Source organism: Hylobates moloch, unplaced genomic scaffold (genome assembly GCF_009828535.3).
Source record: "Hylobates moloch isolate HMO894 unplaced genomic scaffold, HMol_V3 SCAFFOLD_4, whole genome shotgun sequence".
NCBI lineage: Eukaryota > Metazoa > Chordata > Mammalia > Primates > Hylobatidae > Hylobates > Hylobates moloch.
Window position 1 is genome coordinate 136,802,611 of NW_026652279.1, and position 26,756 is coordinate 136,829,366.

Genomic DNA, 26,756 nt, shown 5'->3' on the forward strand with positions numbered 1-26,756 from the left:
GTCTCATCCATGTCCCTACAAAGGACATGAACTCATCCTTTTTTATGGCTGTGTAGTATTCCATGGTGTATATGTGCCACATTTTCTTAATCCAGTCTATAGTTGTTGGACATTTGGGTTGGTTCCAACTCTTTGCTATTGTGAATAGTGCTGCAATAAACATACGGGTGCATGTGTCTTTATAGCAGCATGATTTATAGTCCTATATGGTGAGAGATAGGGGTCTAGTTTCGTTCTTCTGATTTGGATATCCAGTTTTCCCAGCACTATTTACTTAAGATACTGTCCTTTCCTCAATGTATGCTCTTGGCACCTTTGTCAAAAATGAGTTCACTGAAGATTTGTTTCTGGGTTCTCTATTCTGTTCCATTGGTCTATGTGTCTGTTTTTATGACAGTACTCTGCTATTTTGATTCTATAGCTCTGTAGTATAATTTGAAGTCAGGTACTGTGATTCCTCCAGTTTTATTCTTTTTGCTCAGGATAGCTATTCTGGGTTCTTTGTGGTTCCATATATATTTTAGGATTTTTTTTCTATTTCTGTGAAGAATGTAATTGCTATCTTGATAGAGATTACATTGAACCCGCAGACTGCGTTGGGTAGTATGAACGTTTAAACAATATTGATTCATCCAATCCATGAACATGGAATATTTTTCCATAGTTTGGTGTCCTCTTCAATTCCTTTCATCAGTGTTTAATTTTCATTGTAGAGATCTTTATTTGCTTAAATTAATTCCTAGGTATTTAATTTTATTAGGAGCTATTGTAAATGGGATTACTTTTTTCTTTTTTATATTGTTCACTGTTGGCATACAGAAATGCTACTGATTTTTGTGTGTTGATTTTATATCCTGCAACTTTACTGAATTTATCAGTTCTAATAGTATTTTTGTGGAGTCTTTAGATTTTTCCAAATATAAGATTGTATCATCTGCAAATAGGGAAAATTTGATTTCTTCCTTTCCAATTTGGATGCCATTTATATCTTATCTGATTGCTGTAGCGAGGACTTTCTGTACTATATTGAATAACAGTGGTGAAAGTGGACATCCTTGTCATGTTCCAGTTCTTAGAGGAAAGGCTTTCAGTTTTTCTCCATCTGGTATGATACCAGCTGTGGGTCTATTGTATATGGTTTTTATTATGTTGAGGTGCATTCCTGCTATACTCAGTTTTTAAAGTTTTTTTAATCATGAAAGGATGTTGAATTTTATCAAATACTTTTAAAGCATCAGTTGAAATAATCATATGTTTTCTTCTTCATTCTTTTGATATGATTTATCACATTGATTGATTTGTATGTGTGGAACTATCCTTGCATCTTTGGGATAAATCTCACCTGGTGATGATGAAAGAACTTTTTAATGTGTTGTCAAATGTGATTTGCTAGTATTTTGTTCAAGATTTTTACATGAATTTTCATCAGGGATATTGGCCTGTAGTTTTCTTTCTTTTTTTTCTTTTTTCTTTTTTTTTGGTCTGGTTTTGGTATCAGGGTATCAATGGCCTGGTAGAACGAGTTTGGAAGTATTCCCACCTCCTCTTATTTTTGGAATAGTTTGAATAGGATTGATACTAGTTTTTCTCTAAATATTTGGGAAAATTCAGCAATGAAGCCACCAGATACTGGGCATTTCTTTGGTGGGAGACATTTCATTACAGCTTTAATCTCATTACTTGTAATTGGTCTGTTTGGGTTTTGGATTACTTCATGGTTCAATCTTAGTAGGTTGTATGTGTCTAGGAATTTACCAATTTCTTCTGTGTTTTCCAATTTATTGGCATATAGTTGCTGATAGTAACCTCTAATGGTCCTTTGAATTTCTGGGGTATTGGTTGTAATATCTCCTTTTTCATATCTGTCTTTATTTGAGTCTTCTCTTTTTTTTTTTATGCAAGTCTGGCTAAAGGTTTGTCAATTTTATCTTTTCAAAAAACTGATTTTGTGTATCATTGATTTTTTTTATTTGTTTCAGATCCATTTATTTCTTCTCCAATCTTTATTATTTCTTCTAATTTTGGGTTCAGTTTGCCCTTGCTTTTCTAGTTCTTTAAGAATAGTTGTTAGATTGTTTATTTGAAGTTCTTCTGCTTTTCTGATGTAGGCACTTAAAGCTATAAGCTTTCCTCTTAGTACCGCTTTTTGTATGTTGTGTTTCCATTATCATTGGTTTCAGTTTTTCAATTTCCTTCTTAATTTCTTCATTGACCCACTAGTCATTCAAGAACACACTTTAATTTCCATGTGTTTGTATAATTTCCAAAATTCCTCTTGTTGATTTCTAGTTTTATTTTATGGTGGTCAGAGAAGATACTTGATATTATTTCATTTTTTAAAATGTTTTAAGACATACAGTCTATCCTTGAGAATGATCTTTGTGCTGAGGAGAAGAATGTGTATACTATAGCTGTTGGATGAAATGTTCTGTAAATATCTATTAAGTTCATTTGGTCTGTAGAGCAGATTAAATCTGATGTTTCTTTGTTGATTTTCTGTCTGGATGATCTATTCAGTGCTGAAAGAGGGGTATTGTGGTCTCCAGCTATTATTGTGTTAGGGTCTAAATATTTGCTTTGTAAATCTGGGTGCCCCAGTGTTGCATGCATAAATATTTACAATTGTTATATCCTCTTGCTAAATTGACCCCTTTGCTGTTAAATAATGACCTCCTTGTTTCTTTTTATCATTTCTGTCTTGAAAGCTATTTTGTTTGATATAAGTATAGGTACTCCTGATCTTTCTTGGTTTCTGGAATATCTTTTTCCATCCCTTTGTATTTAGTCTATGTGTGTCTTTATATGTGAAGTGTGTTTCTTTTAGGCAACAGATTGTTGGGTCTTATTTTTTATCCATTCACCCACTCTGTGTCTTTTGATTGGAGAGTGTAGTCCATTTACACTCAATATTGTTATTGATAAGTAAGGACTCGCACCTCCCATTTTATTATTTGTTTTCTGGTTGTTTTGTGGTCTTCTGTTCCTTCTTTCCTTCCTTCCTGTCTTCTTTTTAGTGAAAATTATTTTCTCTGGTGGTATGTTTTAGTTTCTTGCTTTTAATGTTTTTGTGTATCCATTGTATGTTTTTTGGTTTGAGATTACCATGAGGCTTGCAAATACTATCTTATAATTCATTACTTTAAACAGATAAAAACTTAACACTCATTGCATAAATAAGCTAGCAAATAAGCAAAGAGAAAACTAATAAAAATTCTACACTTTTTTCTGCTTGATCAATTCTGCTATTAAGAGAATGTATTCTTCAGTATGTTAGTTGCATTTTCCCACTACAGAATTTCTTTTTTTTTTTTTTTTTTTTTGAGATGGAATTTTGCTTTTTCACCCAGGCTGGAGTACAGTGTCACGATCTCAGCTCACTGTAACTTCCGCCTTTTGGTTTCAAGTGATTCTCCTGCCTTAGCTTCCAGAGTAGCTGGGATTATAGGCACCCACCACCACGCCCAGCTAATTTTTATATTTTTAGTAGAGATGGGGTTTTACCATGTTGGCCAGGCTGGTCTCGTACTCCTAACCTGGTGATCCGCCCACCTTGGCCTTCCAAAGTACTGGGATTATAGGCATGAGCCACTGTGCCCAGCCTGTTTTTCTTTTCTTTTCTTTTCTTTTTTTTTTTTTTTTTTTTTTCCAGATGGAATCTCACTTTGTCACCCAAGCTGGAGTGCAGTGGGGCGATCTCGGCTCACTGCAACCTCCGCCTCCTGGGTTCAAGCGATTCTTCTGCCTCAGCCTCCCGAGTAGCTAGTATTATAGGCATGCACCACCACGCCTGGCTAATTTTTGTATTTTTAGTAGACACAAGGTTTCACTATGTTGGCCAGGCTGGTCTCAAACTCCTGACCTCAAGCGATCTGCCTGCCTCAGCCTCCCAAAGTGCTGGGATTACAGGTGTGAGCCACCACACCTGGCCCCATTCCAGAATTTCGGCTTGATTCTTTTTAATTATTTCAATTTCCTTGTTAAATTTATCTGATCGGATTCTGAATTCCTTCTGTGTGTTATCTTGAATTTCTTTGAGTTTCCTTAAAATGGCTATTTTGAATTCTCTATCTGAAAGGTCACATATCTCTGTCCTTCCAGGCTTGGTCCCTGGTGCCTCATTTAGTTTAGTGAAGTCATGTTTTCCTGGATTCTCTTGATGCTTGTGGATGTTCATTGGTGTCTGAGCATTGAAGAATTAGGTATTCATTATAGTGTTCAGAGTCTGTGCTTGTTTTCGCCCACCTTTCTTGGAAAGGCTTTCCAGGTATTTGAAGGGACTTGGGTGTTGTGATCTAAGTGTTTGGTCACTGCAACCAAATCTGCATTAGCCTAGTAACACTGTGGTTCTTGCAAACTCATAGAGGTACCACCTTGGTGGTTTTGGGTAAGATCTGGAAGAATTCTCTGGATTACTGGGCAGAGACTCTTGTTCTCTTTCCTTACTCTCTCCCAAACAAATGGCCTTCCCCTGACTCTCTGTTTTGAGCTGCCTGGAGCTGGGAGAGGGGTAACACAAGAACACCTGTGGCTGCCACCACTGGGACTGTGCTAGGTCAGACCTGAAACCAATACAGCACTGGGTCTTGCCCCAGGCCTGGTGTAACTGCTACCTGGCTACCACCTATGTTTGCTTAAGGCCCTAGGGCTCTACAATCAACAGGTGGCAAAGCCAGCCAGGTTGTGTCCTTCCGTTCATGGTAGTGAGTGCCCCTGGGCACTGGGTGGATCCAGAGGTTCCATCTGGGAACCAGGGCATGGAGTTGGAAATCTTAAAATCCACCTGGTGCTTTATTCTTCTGTGGCTGAGCTGGCACAAAAACCACAAGACAAAGTTCTTCCCACACTTTCCTCCCCTTTTTATAGGGAGAGGAGTCTCTCTCTGTGGCCACCACCACCCCAAGCCTATAGTGAGTACTCCCTGGCTACCACTGATGTTCACTGAAGCCCTAGGGTCTCTTCAGTCAGCTTGTGGTTGGTTGCTGCCAGGCCTGGGACTTATCCTTCAGGGAAGTGAGCTCCTCTCTGGCCCAGGTCAGGTCCAGAAATGCTGTCCAAGAGCTCAGGCCTAGAATTAGGGACCACAGGAGCCCTGTTGGTGCTCCATCCCACTGTGGTTGAGCTGGTACCTAAACTACCCCTTTTACTCTTCCCTCTGTTTTTCTGAAGCAGGAGTCTCTCCTCATACCACCATAGCTGGGAGTGTGCTGGGTCAGACCTGCATGTACTACGTGTCTACCGCTGCTGATTATTCAGGGCCCAAGGGCTTTTTCGTCTTCCCTTCAAGGCAACAGTATCCTTGCTGGCCCGGCATGTGTCTAGAAATGTCATCTGGGAGCTAGCTTCTCGCATGGGGGCCTCATGACTCTGCCTGGTGCACTATCCTACTGTGGCTGAGCTGGTTTCCAAGTTGTAAGACAAAGTCCTCTACTCTTCCCTTTCTTCAAGTGGAAGGAAGGAGTCTTTTTCAGAGCTGTGAGCTATGCTCCCTGGGCTTGGAGGAGGGGTGCTGCAAACCCTCCTTTGGCTGCTCTGGTTGATGTCCCCCACTAGGTCATGTGCCCCCGAAGTCCAGGCTTTGATGCCTAGATCTCCTTTCAAGTTTATTTAGGATTCCAGAGCGGTTGAGCCTGCACTGGCAAAGCTTGCCAGAACTCAAGTTCCAACCACTGAGATGGATGAATTCGCTCTGGCTAGGGCTGGTCTAAATGCTCCCTCTGTGGGCATTGGCTGAATTCTGCCAAGTGTTGCTTTCCACTGTGACAGGGCAGCACTGAGTTTCAATGCGAAGTCCCATAATCACTGTACTCTCCCTCCCCCAAGCATACAGATTCACTGCTGCTGGAGAATAGGGGAAGGATGGTGTCAGCAATTCAAGACTGTTTTTCCTACCCTCTTCAGTGCCTCTTGCAGTGATTTTAAGTTAAAACAATACACTGTAATTGCTCACCTGATTTTTGGTTCTTATGAAGGTGCTTCTTTGTGTAGATCTTAAATTTGGCATTCCTGTGGGGAGGATGGTTGGTAGAGGCTTTTATTTGTCCATCTTACTTCTCCAGATCTCTTGAAACTGACTTCTTTAGCTAAATTAATCAAACATCAGAGAGAAAACGTTTAGAGCAACTTATTCATTTGTATTATACATTTTAGAGTTGATGCCTATGTAGACATTGGGGATTTATCGTATTAGGCCATTCTTGCATGCTATAAAGAAACACCTGAGACTGGGTGATTTGTAAGGGAAAGAGGTTTAATTGGCTAATGGTTCTGCAGGTTCTACAGCTTCTGCAGGCTCTATAGCAATGCTTAGAGGCTTCTAGGGAGGCCTCAGGAAGCTTACAATCATGGCAGAAGGTGAAGAGGGAGCAGGCACATCACATGGTGAAAGCAGGAGCAAGAGAGAGGGTGAGGGGGTGGTACCACACAATTTTAAACAACCAGATCTTGCAACAGCTCACACTTTCGGTGCAAGGACAGCACCAAGAGGATGGTGCTATGCCATTTACGAGGGATCTGTCTCCATGATCCAAACATTTCCCACCAGGCCCCACCTCCAACATTGGGAATTACATTTCAACATGAGATTTGGGCAGAGACAAATATCCAAACTATATCATTGAGCAACCAACCTGGTTTTAATATGAAATACAGTTGTTCTCAAACTTTTTAACATCAGGAGCCCCTTATACTCAAAATTATTGAGCAGCTTAGAGAGTTGTGGATCTCTATCTATTACAAATTAAAATAACTTTTAGGAATATTTGTTCATTTAAAATGAAAAACAAGCCTATCACATGCTAACATAAATAACATTTTTATAAAAGTATTTTCTTTTTTTTTTTTTTGAGACAGAGTCTTGCTCTGTCGCCCAGGCTGGAGTGCAGTGGTGTGATCTCGGCTCACTGCAAACTCTGCCTCCCGGGTTCACGCCACTCTCCTGCCTAACCTCCTGAGTAGCTGGGACTACAGGCACCCCCTACCACGCCCAGCTAATTTTTTGTATTTTTAGTAGAGACAGGGTTTCACCGTGTTAGCCAGGATGGTCTCGATCTCCCGACCTCGTGATCCGCCCGCCTCAGCCTCTCAAAGTGCTGGGATTACAGGCATGAGCCACCGCGCCTGGCCCAAAAATATTTTAATAAAGTTAGTGGGAAAAGTGGCACTGTTATAGTTTTGCAAAATCTCTTCAATATCTGGCTTAAGGAGGATAGCTGTGTTCTCCTATTGATAATGAATAAAGAGTGCTTCCCAGAATTGACAATTCAAGAAATCAGTGGTGATCTATATCAAAATGATTTTGAGGATAGTATTTCGAGGACAAGGACCATGTCTTTTGTATGCCATTTTATCCTCAGAGTCTAATACAGTTCTTGGCACATAGTAACGGCCAGATATTTGGTAGGTGACTATACTGCAGTGTGTTGAGAAGTGAACAGAAGATTTGGATTCAGAAAGTATAGAAACCTCCTTCATGGCACTTGGTTGAGAAAAGAAGAGAAATGAGGGGAATGAGGGTGCAGAATCAGCAGAGAACTTTTAAAAATAATGTTTTCATATGAGGAAAAAAATAAAAACCAATAGAGAGAAATTAAGAAAACAGGAAAGAAATGGAATAATTAGGAACCTAGGGTGGGGTAGCGTAGCAGGACATTTCAAACGTTAATGAGCATATGAGATTCCAGGTCTTGTTAAAATGCAAATTCTGATTCAGCTGGTAGGTGAGATCTGAGATTGTGCATTTCTAACAAGCACCCAGATAATCTTAAGGCTGTTGGCCCCAGGGTCACACTTATAGTGATTTTCTAGAACCCAGCTGGGGAAGTGAATCTTGGGCAGGAGAAATACACGCCTCTCGCATTGAGTTTAGAGATCCCATCTGATATAACTTTTTAAGAGAGAAAAATAATTTTCCAAATATCCAATTGATAATCTTTTCCACTAAGTGGCTTTCCCACTAAGTGGCTACGTTATGAAAATTGCTTCACTTTGAAACTTCTGGTCTTGGTAATATAGAATTTCAGTGTTCTCACAGTGCTTGATTGAGAATATGATATTGAGATTATTGCATAAAATATAGTGGCTGTACAAAAAAAAGACATTATTAGGATCTCTAAGAATTATGTAAAAGTCATTGCTTCATGGGTAGAGCTCAAACTTTGGTGTGAGACCTGGTTTTATTCTTGGCGCTTACTCTGAGTGGTCTTGGGCAAATTGATACCTTCAGCAAAAAGATTCTCATGTAGATTTTACATGAGAATTATAAATGAAATACATAAAGTCCAGCAGTCACAAATGGTATCTATTATTACCATCATCCTAAGACTGCAATAAGCTATATTGAAAGTAGTCTCAAAGATTATTTCATAAATCACCAGATTCACCTAATTTTCAAAAGAATTTAAATAAGGAGATGGAATGAATAGATTGCATTTTGTTTCCATGCACAGGGGAACTGTGAATATTTCTTCTGTGACTCGGAAATGGTTTAACTTTTAAAAATCCTAAAATGGCTGAAGTTAGCAGACATGCAATTTACCAAGGATGATTGGAATTTTGATCTTTCCTGTAATAATATTATACCCAAGCACACTGCTCATTAGGAAAACATTTTTATCTGAATCTTTTACTCTTGGGGGCAAAGAATGCTATTTTTCTTTTTGATAACTATGTTTATAGAATCTAAATCACCCTGAGCAAGTATTTCAACATCTCAAGTTATTATTACCATTCATGTTTCATTTATAGCTATTTGAATTTTGGTGAATTTCAATATGGTGCCACAGTGATAGGGCAAGTTCAAATAAGTTCAATATATGGGTATGGTCTAAAGCTATTTTAATTTTTTATTACAACTGCTATGAAGAACATTAGTATATGCCACATTTTCATGTTTTACAGTTGGTTGTCCTATGATGTTCTCTTCCAGAGAACAGAGCACGGAGCTCTGGAAATTTGGAGGCAACTGATATGTGCTCATGTCTGCATCTGTGTGGGTTGGCTGTATCTCAGGGACGGAGTCTGCAGCACAAAAGGTAATAACAGTTCCTTGAATACTTTTATATTATTACTTTGAAAGAACTAAGGCAGAGCATCTCCATTTGGCTTTTCTTCAGGAACACATGTAGGTGGAAAAGAGGTCAGTAGGAAGGCAAGAAGTAAATACTGCAACTGAGATAAAATTAAGTCAACTTTGTAGACTATCCCCAGGCATTTTCTTGTTTTTTCTCTTTTTTCTTTTAAAATTTTTGTGGGTACTTTGTAGGTGCATATATGTATGGGGTACATGAGATACTGTGATACAGGCACGGACTGCATAGTAATCACATCATGGAAAATGGGGTATTCATCCCCCTCCCAGGCATTTTCAACCTGAACTTTTGTTGTCAGTAACCACAAGACTGGAAATTTTTAACTCCTTCTTATCAATTTTGTAATCGTTGTTGATCTCTTGCACTGGTAGAATATGCCTTGGTAGGAGAAAATATTAAAACAGTATAAGACATGTTGTAGAAAATATTATAACAGCATAAGACATACAAGGTGGAAACATCAACTGAGGTACTCAAAGCCACTTTAGGTTTGTGTGTCCAGTATTATTAAGTCCTGCTGGAATTTGCTTTGAAAAGTTTTTTCTCATTCTTTTTCTAAATCTTGTAATTGTCTGTAAGTACTACCTTCATAATTAAAATGTTTCTACTCTGATAATGCCTTTAAGTACTTTAAGAACTGTAAGTCTAGAGCTCTTTCAGGGGATCAAACCAGAAATGGATGCTTAGGGCAGGTATCACATTGATTTATGACCACTCTCCTAACCTGACATTAGATATATTCAATAGATCTGGCAGTAAGTGTAGTGCATACTAATGGGGCTTGATTTTCAATAATTTCGTTATGCATAAGAAGATTTTATTGTGTTTTATTGTGTTGGCTGAATATATCAGGATACCAACTGAAAGCAGATCTTAAAGTTAATAACTCCTGCTTTTTTGGTTTAGTATTCAATAAACTTCTCTTAGGCCACTAGGGCTTAATGAACAAAATACCTCTTTGGCAAAGAATCTTGCAGGCACAAAATGTTACTATAAAATTATTTTGTTGAAGAAACTAAAATGAAAGACTAATTTGACATTGCAGTTATTTAAAAAATGATATGAAATTCTTGCAAACCACTAGAAAAGCAAAAATAATTTTAAGTGTCTCTAAAATTTAAACTTAAAATATTGTTACTATTTTATTGGGCATATAATTGTGTTTGACTCTTTTGGGGACCAGCATTTATTTATTTTGGCATCTCTACTAAATAGTATCATGCTTTGGAATCTCAGTAAAATATTTGTTGTTGCTCAATAAATATTTGTTGATTACTTTTCATTTTTTTTCTGTATTGGTTTTTTAACTTTCCTAATCATGACTTTTTACACAGATATAATTTTGAGGACTGAACAAAATTCAGGAAGGACTACTCTCATTAAGGTAATATTTTTCTGTATTTTCTAAGGCAGAATCAGAAAGGCCAAAGCATTTTTTTCTTTTTGATATGGAGTCTTGCTCTGTTGCCCAGGGTGGAGTGCAGTGGTGCCATCTAGGCTCACTGCAACCTCTGCCTCCCGGGTTCAAGTGATTCTCGTGTCTCAGCCTCCCGAGTAGCTGGGATTACAGGTGTATGCCACCATACTAGGCAAATTTTTGTACTTTTGTAGAGATAGGGTTTCTCCATATTGGCTAGGCTGGTTTGGAACTCATGACCTCAAGTGATCCGCCCACTTCAGCCTCCCAAAGTGCTGGGATTACAGGCATGAGCCACTGTGACTGACCAAGCATTAAAAAAAAAAAAAAATTAAATTGGTAATTTATTTTAGGTATCATCAAGTAAAATTTTTCTTTCAAAACAATGAAAACTTTGGCTGCTGAAATTTACCAATTTAGATTTGTTTTTAGAAATGTTATGGGGAGATAAAAATTACTGAAATCTGACTGTGGTGTAACTAGGAATGCAACTTTGGAAGGTGATGTGATGGGTAATGCTCTTTTTCCCAGCCTGTTCTACTAGGGGGAGAATACAATCAGTTTATAATGCATAATAACCAGGTGTCTTTTGGGTATTCCTAAATATTCAATCTTTTGGAGTTACACCTCCTTTACTTTTCAAATAGAATATTTTGAATGACCATCCCAGTCTTCCTCCAGTATCTTCATGGATTATCAAGAGTGTACCTATCTCCAGCCATCTCTGCTTCAAGGCTTTGCTTCTGCTGAATTCTCAATTTCTATTTCAGTCTCCTCATCTATGACAGACAGTGATCCTTCCCAGGTAGCACTTTGCCTCTGGTTGGGTGTTGGCATACCCTCCAGGTGCCATAAGGTAGAGCTATGTATCCACCTTTACTGAAGGTTTCCACACTACAGGAGAAAATTAGAATACAGCAATGCTCAGCACTACTGTAAACCTATATTTTGAATATGACTATTTACAAAATCTAAGGCAAAATCATTAGACCCTTTGCAGCTTTATCCAGCTTCCTAGCCTCTCTGCTGTATGTCAAGGTCCACCTGGTCTCATTTGTAGGAGAAAGCACCTTTCACAAATGTTTCATAGGGCCAATTTCCCCCTTACTTTAAGAATATTTTACTCACTACCTGAAGGACTTGTTTTCACTCTGGAACTTATTCGAACTTCATGTTTAGAGAAACCCCACCTGTATTAGTCTGTTTTCAAGCTGCTGATAAAGACATACCCAAGACTGGGCAATTTATAAAAGAAAGAGGTTTAATGGACTTACAATGCCACGTAGCTGGGGAGGCCTCACAATCATGGTGGAAGGTGAAAGATGTGTCTCACGTGGCATCAGACAAGAGAAGAGAGCTTGTGCAGGAAACTCCCGTTTTTAAAACCATCATATCTTGTGAAACTTACTATCACGGGAACAGCACAAGAAAGACCCACTCCCATGATTCAATTACCTCCCACCAGGTTCCTCCCATGACACATGGGAATTGTGGGAGTTACAATTCAAGATGAGATTTGGGTGGAGACACAGCCAAACCACATCAACACTCTTAGACACAAGAATCCACACAGGATTACATATTCTAGAGTCTGAGTTGCAGTAGAAGTGATGGGAACAGTGGTGAATATCTATAGCACAACAATATAAGATAGTGGTCGGCATGAGAAATGCTGCCTGAGTTGAGGTTTCTCAGCCAGTAGGAAGTAATCATGGACTTTTTTATTCTTCCTGATTTCTTTTGGTCTTGTCTGAGTACCTTTCGAATAAAACACATTCACACAAGATCTCCCAAGGTCAAACAGTTATTCTCAAGGATTGGACAGTCTAAACACATAATAAAGGACAGAGACATTTCTCTAAGGCAAATATGTCTAGCAAAGAATTTCTATTTTCCACAATAAATAGCCTTTTATATTTATGCAGTATTATTTCTGGCCTTTCTTCTCATATTCTTCTGATTATCTAGACCATGCCCAGAGACCTGTCTCCACAGAAGTCAAATAGAGACTATGACAGCACTTCTTTAAATAATAGAGGCTGATAGTCCTTTAAGTATGTAAAGGTCCAGCAGAAGATGTGTGTGTGTGTGTGTGTGTATGCGTGTGTGTGTGTGTGTGTGTGTGTGTGCATGTGCATGTGTGTGTGTAGTTTTGATTCATATTAAAGTCTTAGGCAGGGTTTCCTCTCCAGTTGATTTTCTCAGTAAGCATAAATGAAGCTGTAGATAGATGTCTTCTCCCTCTGTCCAGACAAAGCCTTAGGGTCACAGATTTGTTTTTTTGGAATTTCAGTTACATGAGTCTGGAGTAGTTTGGCCTCACTGGTCTATTTCTGTCCACAAAGACCAAAGAGATTTATAGTAGAGTCATGGATAGAACATTCCTAGTCCAAGCGCTTGGGAGAGACTTTGATGGTTTACTTTAGAGATCATCTGGTGTTGTTCATGATCCTTATGAGCATTCTGAACGGATCTTCATGTTCAGGGAAACTCCATTACCTTGTTTCATAGGGAATCTTCTGATGGAGCTGGCTCCAAGGCTTCCCTTTTCTCCTATAATTATTTTCAACTCTTGAGGAAGTACCAGACCTGTCTTGGTACACACGAAGATTTCAAGGCCATGCTGAAGCTGTGAAGACCAGCCAAGAACTTCATTTCATAGCTGTTTGTAAGGTTTCTTCACACTGTGTAGAGGTGAGGGTGAGGTTCGCTTAAGATCACTGTGCTCTTACGATGGAGGCCCAGATTAACAATAATGGTAAATCTAGGAATACAACTTGGTCTCTTATCTCCAGGCCAGTCAGTCCTGTACTCTTTAATCCTTTCCTTTAAAAAATGTTTTTGAAAATTTTATTGTGCTAAACATGAGACATACTGTATTAGTCCGTTTTCACACTGCTGATAAAGACATACCAGAGACTGGGAAGAAAAAGAGGTTTAATGGGATTTATAGTTCCACATGGCTGGGGAGGTCTCAGAATCCTGGTGGGAGGTGAAAGGCACTCCTTACATGGTGGCAGCAAGAGAAAATGAGGAATAAGCAAAAGCAGAAACCCCTGATAAACCCATCAGATCTTGTGAGACTTATTCACTATGATGAGAATAGCATGGGAAAGACCAGCCCACATGATTCAATTACCTCCCCTTAGGTCCCTCCCAGAACACATGGGAATTCTGGGAGATACAATTGAAGTTGAGATTTGGTGGGGACACAGGCAAACCATATCGTCTACCCTCTTAACATGTATGTATAAATTTTTTTGAGACAGGGTCTCACTCTGTCACCCAGGCTGGAGTGCAATGGCACAATCTCAGCTCACTGTGACATCTACCTCCCAGGTTCAAGCCATCCTCTCACCTCAGCCTTCCAAGTAGCTTGGACCAGAGTTGCACGTCACCACACCCGGCTAATTTTTGCATTTTTTTGTAGAGACCAAGTTTCGCCATGTTGCCCAGGCTGGTCTCGGACTCCCAAGCTCAAGCAATCCGCCCACCCCAGCCTCTCAAAGTGCTGGGATAACAGGCATGAGCCACCGCACTCAGCCAATATATTTTTAAGTGTACGATACATTATTGTTGACCATAGGTACTACTCTTTCCTTTTTGAAGCTAAAATATTACTGCTATCCACCTAGTAGTCATAGAATAGGGGAATGAAGGCGTTATTATAAAAATAGTAGTTTAAACTTTTATAGGAAGTATAAATTTCCTCTAATGTATGGGTTGTTTCCTCTCTGAGTCCAATTTCAGAATGTAAACAAGAATTGCTATTACAATTCTAAAGTACAGATGGTCCCCCAACTTATGATTTTTTGACTATGATGATGCAAAAGAGATAGACATTTAGCCAAAACCATACTTAAGAGTATCCATACAACCGTTGTTTCACTTTCAGTACAGTAGTCAATAAATTACATAAGATATTCAACAACTTATTATAAAATAGGCTTTGCATTAGATGATTTTACCCAACTGTAGGCTAATATACCTGTTGTGAGGATGTTTAAGGAGGCTAGACTAAGCTATAATGTTTGGTAGGTTAAATGCTTAACAATATTTTCAGCTTATAATGGGTTTATCAAATGTAACCCCATCATAAGTTGAGGAGCATCTGTATTAATAATATAGTGCATACTGTGCTTAAATATTTTTCCCTGCCTTTTTAGCAAAACAATTTGAACTGATAGTAAGGTTATTTCTCTTATCAAATAAAGTTAATGAGAGATCAGGTGGAAATTCTCTACCAAAACAAACACACACACACACAAATAAATGTATTTTAGGGAAAACTGGACTTGACTATTTTTATCTTTGATTATCCTTACTAAAGATATCCTTCTAGGGAAAACACAGACTTTATTTTTTTTCATTTCATGGGCTTCAGGAAGAGAAGCTTAGTAAACATACATTCTCTACTTCCTCTTTCCCAGAAGCTGCAATAGTTTATTTTAAAGCTAATTCTAGGGTAAGTCCTTTTGATCTCACTGCTATCACTTAGAGAATTATAATGTGGTTTTGCAATTCTTGCTAGAATGGAGGACCTTTAAAAAAGGTCTTGGATTTATGTTAAATGATTTTAGTTCAATGATAGGAAACCCCTCTACTTGTTAAAAAAAAAAAAAACCTCAAAAAAACCCCTTAAGATCTTTAGAGTAGGAAGAAAACAACCAACTGCTTTTCAAATTACGGGGTTGGTCCCATGTTTTGAAAGTTACCATCTCAGTTGATCTCTTAATGAGATGTCTGTGTACATGAGACAAAGGTCGATGAGAACTTGAGGGCTTCTCATCTATCCCTTCTCAGTTAACAATCCAGTAGCTTCAGAAGACAAATTTAGGACCCTTGCCTTTGTCCACTGGGTGAAGCATTCATCATCCTAAAGCTGCACTGGAAACTTCCTGGAGGTTTGTCTTCTTTTTGGAGGAGTGTTCTGATATGGGATTCACTTTGTTTTTCTCCTTTTGCTTTCTGGTGCATGTTTTCCCTCTTATGTTCATTTCTTAATCATTATCTGTAACATTTTGGCTTCTTTTTTCTCTGGCTTTGATTTCCAAGTATAGAATTGAACCTTCCTGTCTGAATACCATTATGTAAGTACTGACAACATCACATCTTTTTATTACTGACACTGAAGGATGTATTTTTTGTGGGTAGAAATGGGGTAGAGATGGGATAAGTATAATTCTTATTAAACATATTTTTAATCTACCTTCTAGGAGTCTTTCTTTGTGTTAAATAAGCTGTCATATAAGCATGAGAAATACACACATAATCCATATATTGGTTATTTCTGAACTTATAAGGGCAGATGCTTTTTTGAATCATAACCAATCAAAGTACAAAATTCAGTTCTTTTATTAGAAGAACTCCCACTATATCTGTTTCTTCTTTCAATTATTTCCAGCCAACAGGACCTCTTCTCTTATAATCTTTGCCCACACACCATTCAGCCCCATCCCTTCTTCCTTTACAACACAGAGTAGCCTTTTTTTGCCCAATTCATCCTAACTCCTCTCCACCCTACCCCACCACTTGCTGCAAGAAACTTGGGCCTAAGGTTCACTTTTAGTGTAGAAAAGCATTTTCTAACAAAGCCAGTTTCTCCATGTAGAACAGTTGTCCTCAACAGGGGCTGATTTGCCCCAAGGGGACATTTGGCAGTGTCTGGAAACGTTTTTGGTTATCACTTCTACTACAGGGAAACTGCTGGCTTCTAGTGGGTAGGGGCCAGGGATCCTGCTAAACATCCTACGATGCACAGGACAATCCCCATAACAAAGAATTATCCGACCTGGATTGTCAATTGCCTTTCTGTTGAGAGACCCTCCTGTAAGGAAATTCTTGTATCAGTGGCACTAAGCAATCATATTTTCTACTCTGCTGTTATCAATGCTTTATTAATTCTGTACATTAAGTTATAGGTTTTACATATACACACTCCAGTTAATAAACAGTTGTTGAATACTAGATATGTGTCAGGCACCAAGCTAGGCACTCTTAAATTGCTTATGGTTCAATGAGGAAAAGAGGCAATATAATACCTTGTGAAAGGGGCTATGATTGCATAAAGAAGATATGCCTCATCTCGCTCAGGAGGATCTGCTAAGCTTTTTGATTTCTGAGAAGGAAGAGGCCTGAATTGAGCCTGGAAGAATAGGTAAGAGAAAGCAAGGCAAAGGAACGGAGAGAAACACATTTCTGGAAAAGGGAGATGCACAGGTCAAGTCGTGGTTAGAGAAGCGGGAAGGAGCAGATCCTGAAGGACACCACTTAATGTGCTGGCAACTGTCAGATGGTTTTTAAAGGCCACTGGGAGTCCTTTAAAGAGGGGTTAATTGGGGCAGGAGTCGGGAGTGTGTTGGTGGTTTAAGAGTTAGATTTCAAGAAGGTCATCACTGTTTCTGAAATCTAGCTGAGCACTAATGAGAGACTTAACTAAGGTAGTAGAAATAAAATTGACAAGACTGGGAATGGGGTTGGCATGAGAGATGAAAAAGTCGTGCATGACCCTCAAATTTTAGGCATGGTACCATTTACCAAATCAGGAAAGGCAGGAAGGGATTGAAATTTGTGGGATGAAGTAGAAGTCAAATTCGGACATACTGTCATCCCTCAGGATTTGGGGGAATTTGTTCTAGGACCCCTGTTCATACCAAAACCCACAGATTCTCAAGTCCCTCATATAAAATGATATAGTATTTGCATAAAACCTACACAGTCTTCCCATATACTTTAAATCATCTTTAGATTACTTATAATACCTAATACAATGTAAATACTATGTAGTTATACTGTTTTTTTTTTAACATTTGTGTTATTTTTAATTGTTGTAATTTTTCATTGTTTCCCTTACTCCCTACCCCCAGATCCATAGTTGGTTGAATTTGCAGATGTAGAACCTGCAGATATGGAAAGCCAGTTTTATTTTTGTGTCATACAGATTTTCTCATTTATAAAAGTAATACACGTCTTTTGTAAAAACACTTGGAAAAGAGAGAGAAGTACAAAATCTCCACTTGGAAATAGCCACTGTTGGTGGCTGGGCACAGTGGCTCACGCCTGTAATCCCAACACTTTGGTAGGCTGAGGCAGGTGGATTGCTTGAGTTCAGGAGTTTGCAATCAGCCTGGGTAACATGATGAAACACCGTCTCTACAAAAAACACAAAAATTTCACCAGGCATGGTGGCATGCACCTGTAGTCCCAGGTACTCAGGAGGCTGAGGTGGGAGGATCGCTTGAGCTCGGGAGGCTGAGGTTGCAATGAGTGCCACTGCATTCTAGCCTGGGTGACAGAGTGAGACCCTGTCTCAAAAAACAAAACAAAACAAACAAAAAAGAAATAGCCACTGTTAAAAGTTCAGTGATGTTTTACCCAAATTGTTCTATGTGGCCAAAATTAAACATTTAAAAAATACAAACCCAGACTAAGGTGCTTTATACACTGCCTGTTTTCTTTTTCCTTTTTTTTTTTTTTGTATTTTTAGTAGAGACGGAGTTTCGCCATGTTGGCCCAGCTGGTTTCCAACTCCTGACCTCAAGGTGATCCACCTGCCTTGGCCTCCCAAAGTGCTGGGATTACAGGCGTGAGCCACTGTGCCTGGCCTGCCTTTTTTCACTTTGCAATATATTTTAACTCTTTCCCTGTGCCACTGCATGTCCTTTTACTTTTTATTATTATTTTTTTGAGAAGAATCTCTCTCTGTTGCCCAGGCTGGAGTGCAGTCGTGCGATCTCGGCTCACTGCAACCTCTGCTTTCCGGGTTCAAGCAATTCTTATGCCTCAGCCTGCCAAGTGGCTGGGATTACAGGCATGTGCCACCATGCCCAGCTAATTTTTCTATTTTTAGTAGAGACGGGGTTTCACCATGTTACCCAGGCTGGTCTTGAACTGCCGAGCTTGAGCAATCCACCCGCCTTGGCCTCCCAAAGTGCTGGAATTACAGGTGTGAGCCACCGCACCTGGCCTCCTTTTACATTCTTAATGACTGCACAATATCTCACTATGGAGGAACCATAATTTACTCCACCATCTCTATTGTTGGAGGTTTTGGTAGCTTTGGGATTCTCATTCTTAACATGTCATGCTTGATGCCATCACAGGTTGAGTGTTCAGAAGCTGACAGAAATGGCATTGGAGGTATAAGATATTAACTAGGGCTGGATCCCTGTGAAAGGAAGAGGGAAGAAGCAGGGGTGGGAGAGGGAGAAGGTGAACTGTGGTACAGTCCTGCAGCCTCAGCAGACCCCGGGGTCTACTGTAAAGGCCTATCAGTGTTGTCCCACTGGGTGGAAATGGCTGGGCTTTTATAATCTTAAGTCATTCACTGACCAGATGAGGGCTGTCCTGGGAGGGGAAGGACCTCACATGAGGCTGCACTCTGCAGCTGAGGCCAACTTTGAAGGAGCTGATAGCTGGGGGTATCTGTTAACCACACTCTCCAAGGCTGGGCAGCAAGTAGCAAGTCCTCCTGTGAAGCAAGTCCTCCTATGACACTCCTATGGGGCGTCTCTGTGTCTACTGCCGTTACTCATTCTGTGCATATATGTTTGCTCAAGTCCTTGGTATAAATTCCAAGAAGGGGAATTGCTGGGACAGAGTGTGGGCATTTGAAAAACTTTTTATATTTATTGCCCAGTGACCTTCCAGAAAGATTGTACCCCTTTCTCCCATCAAGAGTTCATCACTAATGCATCAATACATGACAATTGTACTGTCTTACAGTTTTAAATATTGAAAGGTATCTCAAATTCCTTTGGAAAATAAATACAAATTTTGATGTTTTATTGTTTTGAATTACATCTCAAACTCCTAAGGCAGGTGCTGTACCTTTCTCTACAGAGCTGTATAAATCTTTCCAGAAGGGTAAAACATTCTAATGACTGATATTAGGAGGCAAAGAATTATATTTGGGTCTTCTGAGTTGCAAACTTTCAACATTCAAGAGGCCAAGCAGTGACTGGTGCCTGAGCTGACTTGAAACAGGATTTGCAAAACCCTCCAACCTTTCCATGTAACTATTTGAACAAATACATGAAATCCCCATTTTTTAGGAAAAATCTGACACACTGTTAGAGAGACCAAAGGGAAATAACCTTCAACCTTCATTTATTGAGTGCCTACTCTATGCTAAGCAATGCCTTGGGGCTTTTATATCCACCATCATACTTAATTCTCACAACAATCCTTTCAAGTATTATCACATTATTCAGATGAAGAAATTGAAGCTTAGTGATTCTGGTAGCTTGCTAATATTGTAAGGCATTCAGATCCCCAAGGCTGTGCACTTCTTAACATTCTGGGCTGCCGCCCCCAAAGCTAGTTACACAGCAGTGGCTTTAAATAGTGTAATGTATGTATATATCAACTCTAATAATAATAATTCTTGTGAAGCTTGCAGAATGTCCTACTGGACTGAATAATGCATAGGATTCAGCATCTAGAATTTTAAAATTTTGTGTCACTTATAACATCTAGCACATATGAGGTATTCACTAACCACTTAAAAGTTTGGTTTTTTTTTTTTTTTTTTTTTTGAGATGGAGTCTCGCTCTGTTGCTCAGGCTGGAGCACAGTGCCGCGGTCTTGGCTCACTTCAACCTCTGCCCTCCCGGGTTCAAGTGATTCTCCTGCCTCAGCCTCCCAAGTAGCTAGAATTACAGGTGGCTGCCACCACACCCGGCTAATTTTTTTTGTATTTTTAGTAGAGACCGGGTTTCACCATGTTGGCCAGGCTGGTCTTGAACTCCTGGCTTAGTGACCCGTCCGCCTTGGCCTCCCAAAGCGCTGGGATTACAGGTGTGAGCCACTGTGCCTCGCCGCACTTAAAAGTTTTTGTATAGCCAACAAGAGAGAAATATGTTTCCATTTTCTTTCATCATTCCATTTTCTTTTGGGGTTTGGCCTGATCAGAGTGTAGCCAAGAGGGAAAGAGATGGTTCAGTCAGCGGCCTCCCTTTCAGCAGGAACAGTTGTATTCCTGAAGCTTGCTCATCAGCTTTTCTAAACGGACCCACAGACTAGAGATAGTGCCAGTAAAAAGTGGTTGAACAAAAATGAATCTAACAAACAAAAACCATCACCCCAATCCGGAAGAATATGGGTGGTGAACTGTTTACTCAGAAGAGATAGGTTCCAATCTAGCTTTTAGAGCTAACTTCCAGAGCACAGGAAGTACAGAGAGAAGAGAAATATGTTGAAGACACCACAAAGAAGCCTAAGATAAATCCAGAAGACAGCCTGGTTTTTTCAATAAGGCAATGTCATTCCAAAACAAGGGGGAGTGTGGAGGAGGAGGAGTCTCTTCTGGGTTAAAAAAAGATGTGCTAAAATGCAATGGGTGGTCATGGATTGGATCCTGGTCTGAGTAAGTCAGCTGTAAAAGACATTTTTGGGTCAGTTGGAAGAATTTGATATAAGTTGATAATTATTGTTAGTTTTAGTTAGGTGTGAAAATAGCATTATGTTTATGTAGGAACGTGTCTTTTCCTTTTTTTTTTTTTTTTTTTTTTTTTTTTTGAGATGGAGTCTTGCTCTGTCCCGAGGCTGGAGTGCAGTGGTGTGATCTTGGCTTACTGCAACCTCTGACTCCTTGGTTCAAGCGATTCTCCTGCCTCAGCCTCCCAGATAGTGCAACCACGTCCAGCTAATTTTTTTGTGTGTGTGTGTGTTTTTAGTAGAGACAGGGTTTCACGATGTTGGCTAGGATGGTCTCAAACCCCTGACCTTGTGATCCGCCCTCCTCTGCCTCCCAAAGTGGGAGAGTGTCCTTTTAAAAATAATATGTATATTGTACCATTTAGGGGTGAAATCTCCTATCTTTAAAACTCTCCACCAGGTGTGATGGCTCAGCACTTTGGGAGGCCAAGGCAGGAGGACTGCTTGAGGTCAGAGTTTGAGACCATCCTGGACAACATAGTGAGACCCCTCTCTCTACAAAAAATACAGAAATTAGCTGGGTGTGGTGTCACTTGCCTGTAGTCGCAGCTACTTGGGAGTCTGAGGCAGGAGGATCGCTTGAGCCCAGGAGTTTAAGGTCAAGGCGAGCTATGATGGCACCACTGCACTCCAGCCTGGGCAACAGAGCTGTCTTTTAAAAAACAAGAACGGCTGGGGCCGGTGGCTCACGCCTGTAATCAAAGCACTTTGGGAGGCTGAGGCGGGCGGATCACGAGGTCAGGAGATCGAGACCATCCTGGCTAACAAGGTGAAACCCCGTCTCTACTAAAAAGATACAAAAAAATTAGCCGGGCATGGTGGCGGGCGCCTGTAGTCCCAGCTACTGGAGAGGCTGAGGCCGGAGAATGGCCTGAACCCGGGAGGCGGAGCTTGCAGTGAGCCAAGATTGCGCCACTGCACTCCAGCCTGGGCGACAGAGCGAGACTCCTTCTCAAAACAAACAAACAAGAACTTCGGGAGGCCGAGGTGGGTGGATCACCTGAGGTCAGTTCGAGACCAGCCTGGCCAACATAGTGAAACCCCGTCTCTACTAAAAATATAAAAACTAGCTGGGCATGGTGGTGGGCCCCTGTAATCCCAGCTACTCGAGAGGCTAAGGCAAGAGAATTGCTTGAACCCAGGAGACGGAGGTTGCAGTGAGCCGACACGGTGCTACTGCACTCCAGCCTCGGCAACAGTGAGACTCCATCTCAAAACAAAACAAACAAAAACAAAAACAGAAAGTAAACACAATTTAAAAAATAAAACCCTCCAGCAGAAAAGGTGATAAATAAGGCAAAAGGCAAACAGTTGTTAAATACAGACGCTAGGTTTTAGGTCTTTGCTCTATATCTGACATTTTTCTTCATAAAAACAACCAGAAAAATAAGAACAAGAGTTTGCTTTCGTTTCAGCAGAGTAAGAACCGGTCTTTATCTTTCTCCAAAGATGAAGCCATCAGCCTGTGGCCAGGATAGTGCCTCAGGAGCGTGGAGTGAGGGACCAGGGAGCTCAGATGAGTAGGCTCCTTTGTGGAGACTTGATTTGAGCACTGGTGTGAAAAAGACCCGCGCAAGCCGACCCGTGTGCCTCCCGCTCACCCCCACCCCCCGCACCCCCGGCCCAGCACACCTACCCAGGGCCGCTGCGGATACCGCATAACCTGCCACCTCGCTGTCCCCGGAGTGTCCTCAAACCACGAAGGGTGGGAATTTTGATGCTCAGCGCGAGGGCGATCATCAAACGGCCTAAACTGGGCTGAGCGGGTGGGAAGTGGGTAATGCAAGGAACCCTCCCGCTTGCTCGAACCCTCAGCGGCGAGCCGGGGTGGAGGGGCAGGGACCCTCCTTCCACCGCACCCACCTGGAAGCCGGGTGGAGCGGGGCCAAACTGCGCCCGGGGGAAGCGGCCGCACGTGCCAAGGCCGCGACTCTCCTCTGCCGCCGGAGGGCCGGGCCGCCGCAGGGGGCGGGGAGCGTGGGAGGGGACGGCGCGCACCTGGCTGCTGGGCCGGATCGCGGCGGGAGAGCGGGTAGCGGGCTCGGCTGGCCGGGGCTCAGGTGAGGGCGGCGGGCCGCGCTCCCCAGCGGGGGAGGTTTCTTGGCCGGGAAAGGTACAATTGTGTGCAGCTATTCCTGGTATGTCAAGCGGGCCGGGCGGCCGCGAGCCGGGAGGGCGCCGCTCTCAGGGGCCCGGGAGAGGGCAGGGGCCAGGCGGGCGGGTGCGGGAAGGATGCGGGCGCGGGGGCGCATCCCCTCGGGGCGGAGCCGCGGGCTGTGCGGGCGGCGCGGGAACCCGAGCGGGGCCCGAGCCGCTGCCCCTGGCGGACGGTGGCATCTCCCGGGCCAGACAGTCTGACCGCAGAGGCGGCCGCGGCCGGGAGCCCGGGGAGCCACGGGAGGGGCAGACGGAAGCGGCGACTCGGCAGGCCCCGGGCGGGCGGTGGGGTGGGCCGGGGCGGGGCCACCACGGGGAGGACGGCGGCGGCGCTGCGACTTTTGAAGTCCAGACTGTCGTCGGGGCTGGTGCCGTGCGCTGCCTCTGGGCACCCACTTCGCTTCCCGCGTCCTGCCTGACTGCCCGGGTCCCCGCGGACCTTGGGTCGCTTTCAGGAGTTTAGAGAAAGCCAGGTCTTCACGTTCGTGTAGATTCGAGACCTTAACGAACTGCAGAGCGCAACAAAGGGAACGAGAGCCCCGGCGCCTTCGCAGCCGGAGCGGAAGCCAGAGTTGTCGGCGGCCCGCGTGCCCTCCCCGCTCGTGGGGCCCAGACGCGCGTGGACAATCCCGCCCCTCCACGCATCCCCTGAGTCTCTCTCTCCCTCCCTTGTCCTAGCCATGGAAGGGCTGGAGGAGGCAGAGGCCAACTGCTCCGTGGCGTTCGCCGAGGCTCAGAGATGGGTGGAGGTGAGTGCCTTTCACTGCTCTCCCTTCCGCAGGTGTTGACTACCTCGGGGCGGTCGTCGCGAGGTGACTGCAGCCCCAGTCACTCTGCACTTTAGCCTCCTTCGGCGACCCAGCCGGCCCGAAGAAGCTGGTTTGCTTGTGCACTTTTGGGGACTCTGCGGGTTCTGCCGCTCCTGCATCTTAATGTCCAGCTTAGATTAGCGCTGCCCTAACCCCCGCCCCCCGACGGTGTTACTGGCTTCTTAGGGCAGAGGTGGGCGCTCGCCCGCTGGGTGCCGGCACCTCGCGTCCTGAAGGAGCAGCGCAGTCGGTCTTGGCTCGCCCAGGGCGTCTCTGCGGGGCACAGCCCAGAGCGCGCGGTGCAGAGCTGGGCCAGGGCTCTCGGGTGCATTCCGTCGGGGTGCCTAGAAGTGGGGATGCTCATCTTATACCTGAGAAGCGAGTGTATTCAGTGTGGAGGGGGGAGCAGAAAAGAAGGGTGGGTGGGAGGGCAGGTGGAGGAGGTAACACACCGAAGGCCCACCTGGAAGGATGATTTCTCTGGGGCCGCATCCAAGCCCAGGGGGTAGGGGCCGGGGCATGTGCTTTTTCATTTTTGGCTTTGATGAGACTGAGGTGCCAGGATCACTCGCTGAAGAGTTGTTACCCTCCCAGCTGTGCCTCACAGACACAAAAAAAGATCTTCCATTCCCTTCCTTCCCCCTGAAAAAGAGCGGGTCTCTTCATTAACGCCTTGGGGTTACATTTATCTGTAGAAGGTTAACATCAGGACTTCTAGCCGTTATTCCACTGGACGCAAAAGATGACTTTTAAAAGGAGGCAAAAGTCTTCCAAGCAGATGTGAATCAGGAACAACTGCTGAAAATTGTGGCGTGCACAAGCCCTGCAGTCATTTAGGAGTTATTGATGCCACGTGCTGGTTTAGTTAACGTATTTAAAACTTCGAATTAGGCTTAAAGATTATTCCACGGAAAAAACAACATGTTTAAGAATTCCAAAGCGAACAATACTTGAAAATAATTTATTTTTCCTTAAAGAAATACATGTATGTGTGTGGAAAGAAAGAATAAATGTTACATTTCTTACGCTAAATAAAGGAATGTGAAATGTGAGTAGCATTACCCACGGGACAGTAGGGAGGTCTAAGGAATGAGCTTTTAGTGTCTTTTTAGATTGAAACTTTGAGCTGGTCTGAAGGTGACTTAGAAAGATGTGAAGGGAGGGGCATGGGAAGCTGAGAGAAGAATAAACACTGTATTTTGAATTGAAATGAGAGTGGAAAAATTCCAGCAATATAGTTAAGAGAAATAACTTCCCTCATTCATAAACTTTGAAAAGCCAAGACTTCCAACTGTAATTTTCCATTAGCAGTGTGTGTTCTGCATAATTTTAGAAAACAAACTTGCCATTTTGTGTTTGAGTGTTGGGGATTGAAGGAGGGAGAAGGGGAGACGTGGGGACATGTTTTGGTCATACATGGCTTCTGTGTGGAGTTTGCATCTGCGTGCTTTGTATTTGCTTCAGGAAACGTGAATACGAATGATTCCACTCTTCCCTTTTTTTTAGTAAGCACATTTTGGAAAACGATGAATTCCTTTTTTGTCCCTGCTTGCTCATAATTATGTAGGTTTTCTCCAAGAAATTTGTATATAATGAACCGGAGGGAAAGTGTATTGTGATAAAAGATATCATTGCGCATATTACTTGTGGTCTGTTTTCACTCTCATCGCAGTCTATGTAAAGGTGTTTATCAGCAATGATTTGGCACCTCTATAATGTATTTTGTTCATCGTTAGCAGAGAGCTGGATCTTCCTAAAGGTACTGTCATATCCTTTTAATATAGTTAATGAAATTAAAATTTTTTTTCATCCCACTCGGAACAAGGCAGTATGTTTGCCTTCATTGTGTATATATGAGTAATTTACATGTTCAGATACTTTTAGTATACTCTGGGCATTTGAAATGACCACAGTGTGCTCACTGTTAGGGCTATTTTGTTTCTCCAGTGTCCACATTTATCTCTCTTGTCAGCTTCGCCTTTGCCACCAAAGCACATATTTTAAAATATTGTACTTGCCAAAAGAAGCAGGATGAATGACTCTGTAATCACCACAACCTCTTTAAGAACCCCTAATTTGAAGATAAAAGGTTGATTCCAATGTGTATTTGTAAAGTATTCTTTCCCCTGCTTGCTGATATTCGTGCTACATTTTGCCCTATTCCTTTACACATTACTGAAATACAGGAGGGTTTTTAAATGTATACATTGTATATGTATGTACATATATACGTATGTATTATAATATATTCTATCTGTATTACATATAATCTACTTATATTCGCAACTTTGAATAACTCCAATAACCTTGTAAAGTTTTGAATGACTGGACTCCATGTCAGCATCTCCTTGCCATTTCCATTTTCTATCTGTGATTTTTAGTAGCTAATGTGTTATTCTCATAACCAAAGTTTATTTTTTAGAGTGGAGGAGAAAGAGTGAGGTAAGAGCTAGTGGTTGTTATTCTGCCAATTATGATCACTTTATGAATCTTGTTTTTATTTATTTCAAATTGTACTTATATACTTGAGTATATATAAAAACTGGTTTGTCCACTCATGCTAATTTTGCAATTCAAAGCAAATGTGGGAAAGCTACCCTTTAAGATAGCTCAACATAATGATATTGGATTATTACGTGGTTGGAAAGGCTGTTTGATACATTAATAATGTAGCAGGGCTGGTTTATGATTAAACACTAGTTTAAAACCAAGTAATGGTTTGAAGGCAAAGGCAGAGGAGAAGCTTGATTCTAGCAAGGCTATGCAATGGCTGATGAAGTGGTGGAAAATACAGCCTGGACTCTAATTTTAGGCCTCTTCTGCAGTACCTTTTAATTTTCTATGCCTAAT

At 41.8% G+C, this 26,756-nt stretch overlaps 1 protein-coding gene and 1 long non-coding RNA gene across 7 annotated transcripts in view; one reads left to right on the forward strand and one right to left on the reverse strand.

Moving 5' to 3' along the window:
- LOC116467353 (uncharacterized) overlaps positions 1 to 23,104 on the reverse strand; it is a 32,502-nt gene extending 9,398 nt beyond the window's left edge. Inside the window, exons 1-2 of the long non-coding RNA XR_004247770.2 lie at positions 22,939 to 23,104; positions 5,948 to 6,080 (exon numbers count right to left, since the gene is read on the reverse strand). This is a non-coding gene — a long non-coding RNA (uncharacterized LOC116467353). The remainder of the gene's footprint in view (positions 1 to 5,947; positions 6,081 to 22,938) is intronic.
- LMO7 (LIM domain 7) overlaps positions 8,855 to 26,756 on the forward strand; it is a 232,843-nt gene continuing 214,941 nt past the window's right edge. For 2 of the 6 annotated variants that reach the window (XM_032151028.2, XM_032151042.2), the window contains exons 1-2: positions 8,855 to 9,029; positions 10,421 to 10,470. In XM_032151028.2, the coding sequence (XP_032006919.1) occupies positions 8,855 to 9,029; positions 10,421 to 10,470 (225 nt within the window). Of the gene's footprint in view, positions 9,030 to 10,420; positions 10,471 to 23,468; positions 23,847 to 26,756 lie in introns of those variants that run through there. The other 4 variants (XM_058437985.1, XM_032151031.2, XM_058437986.1 and 1 more) reach the window with 2 other exon arrangements.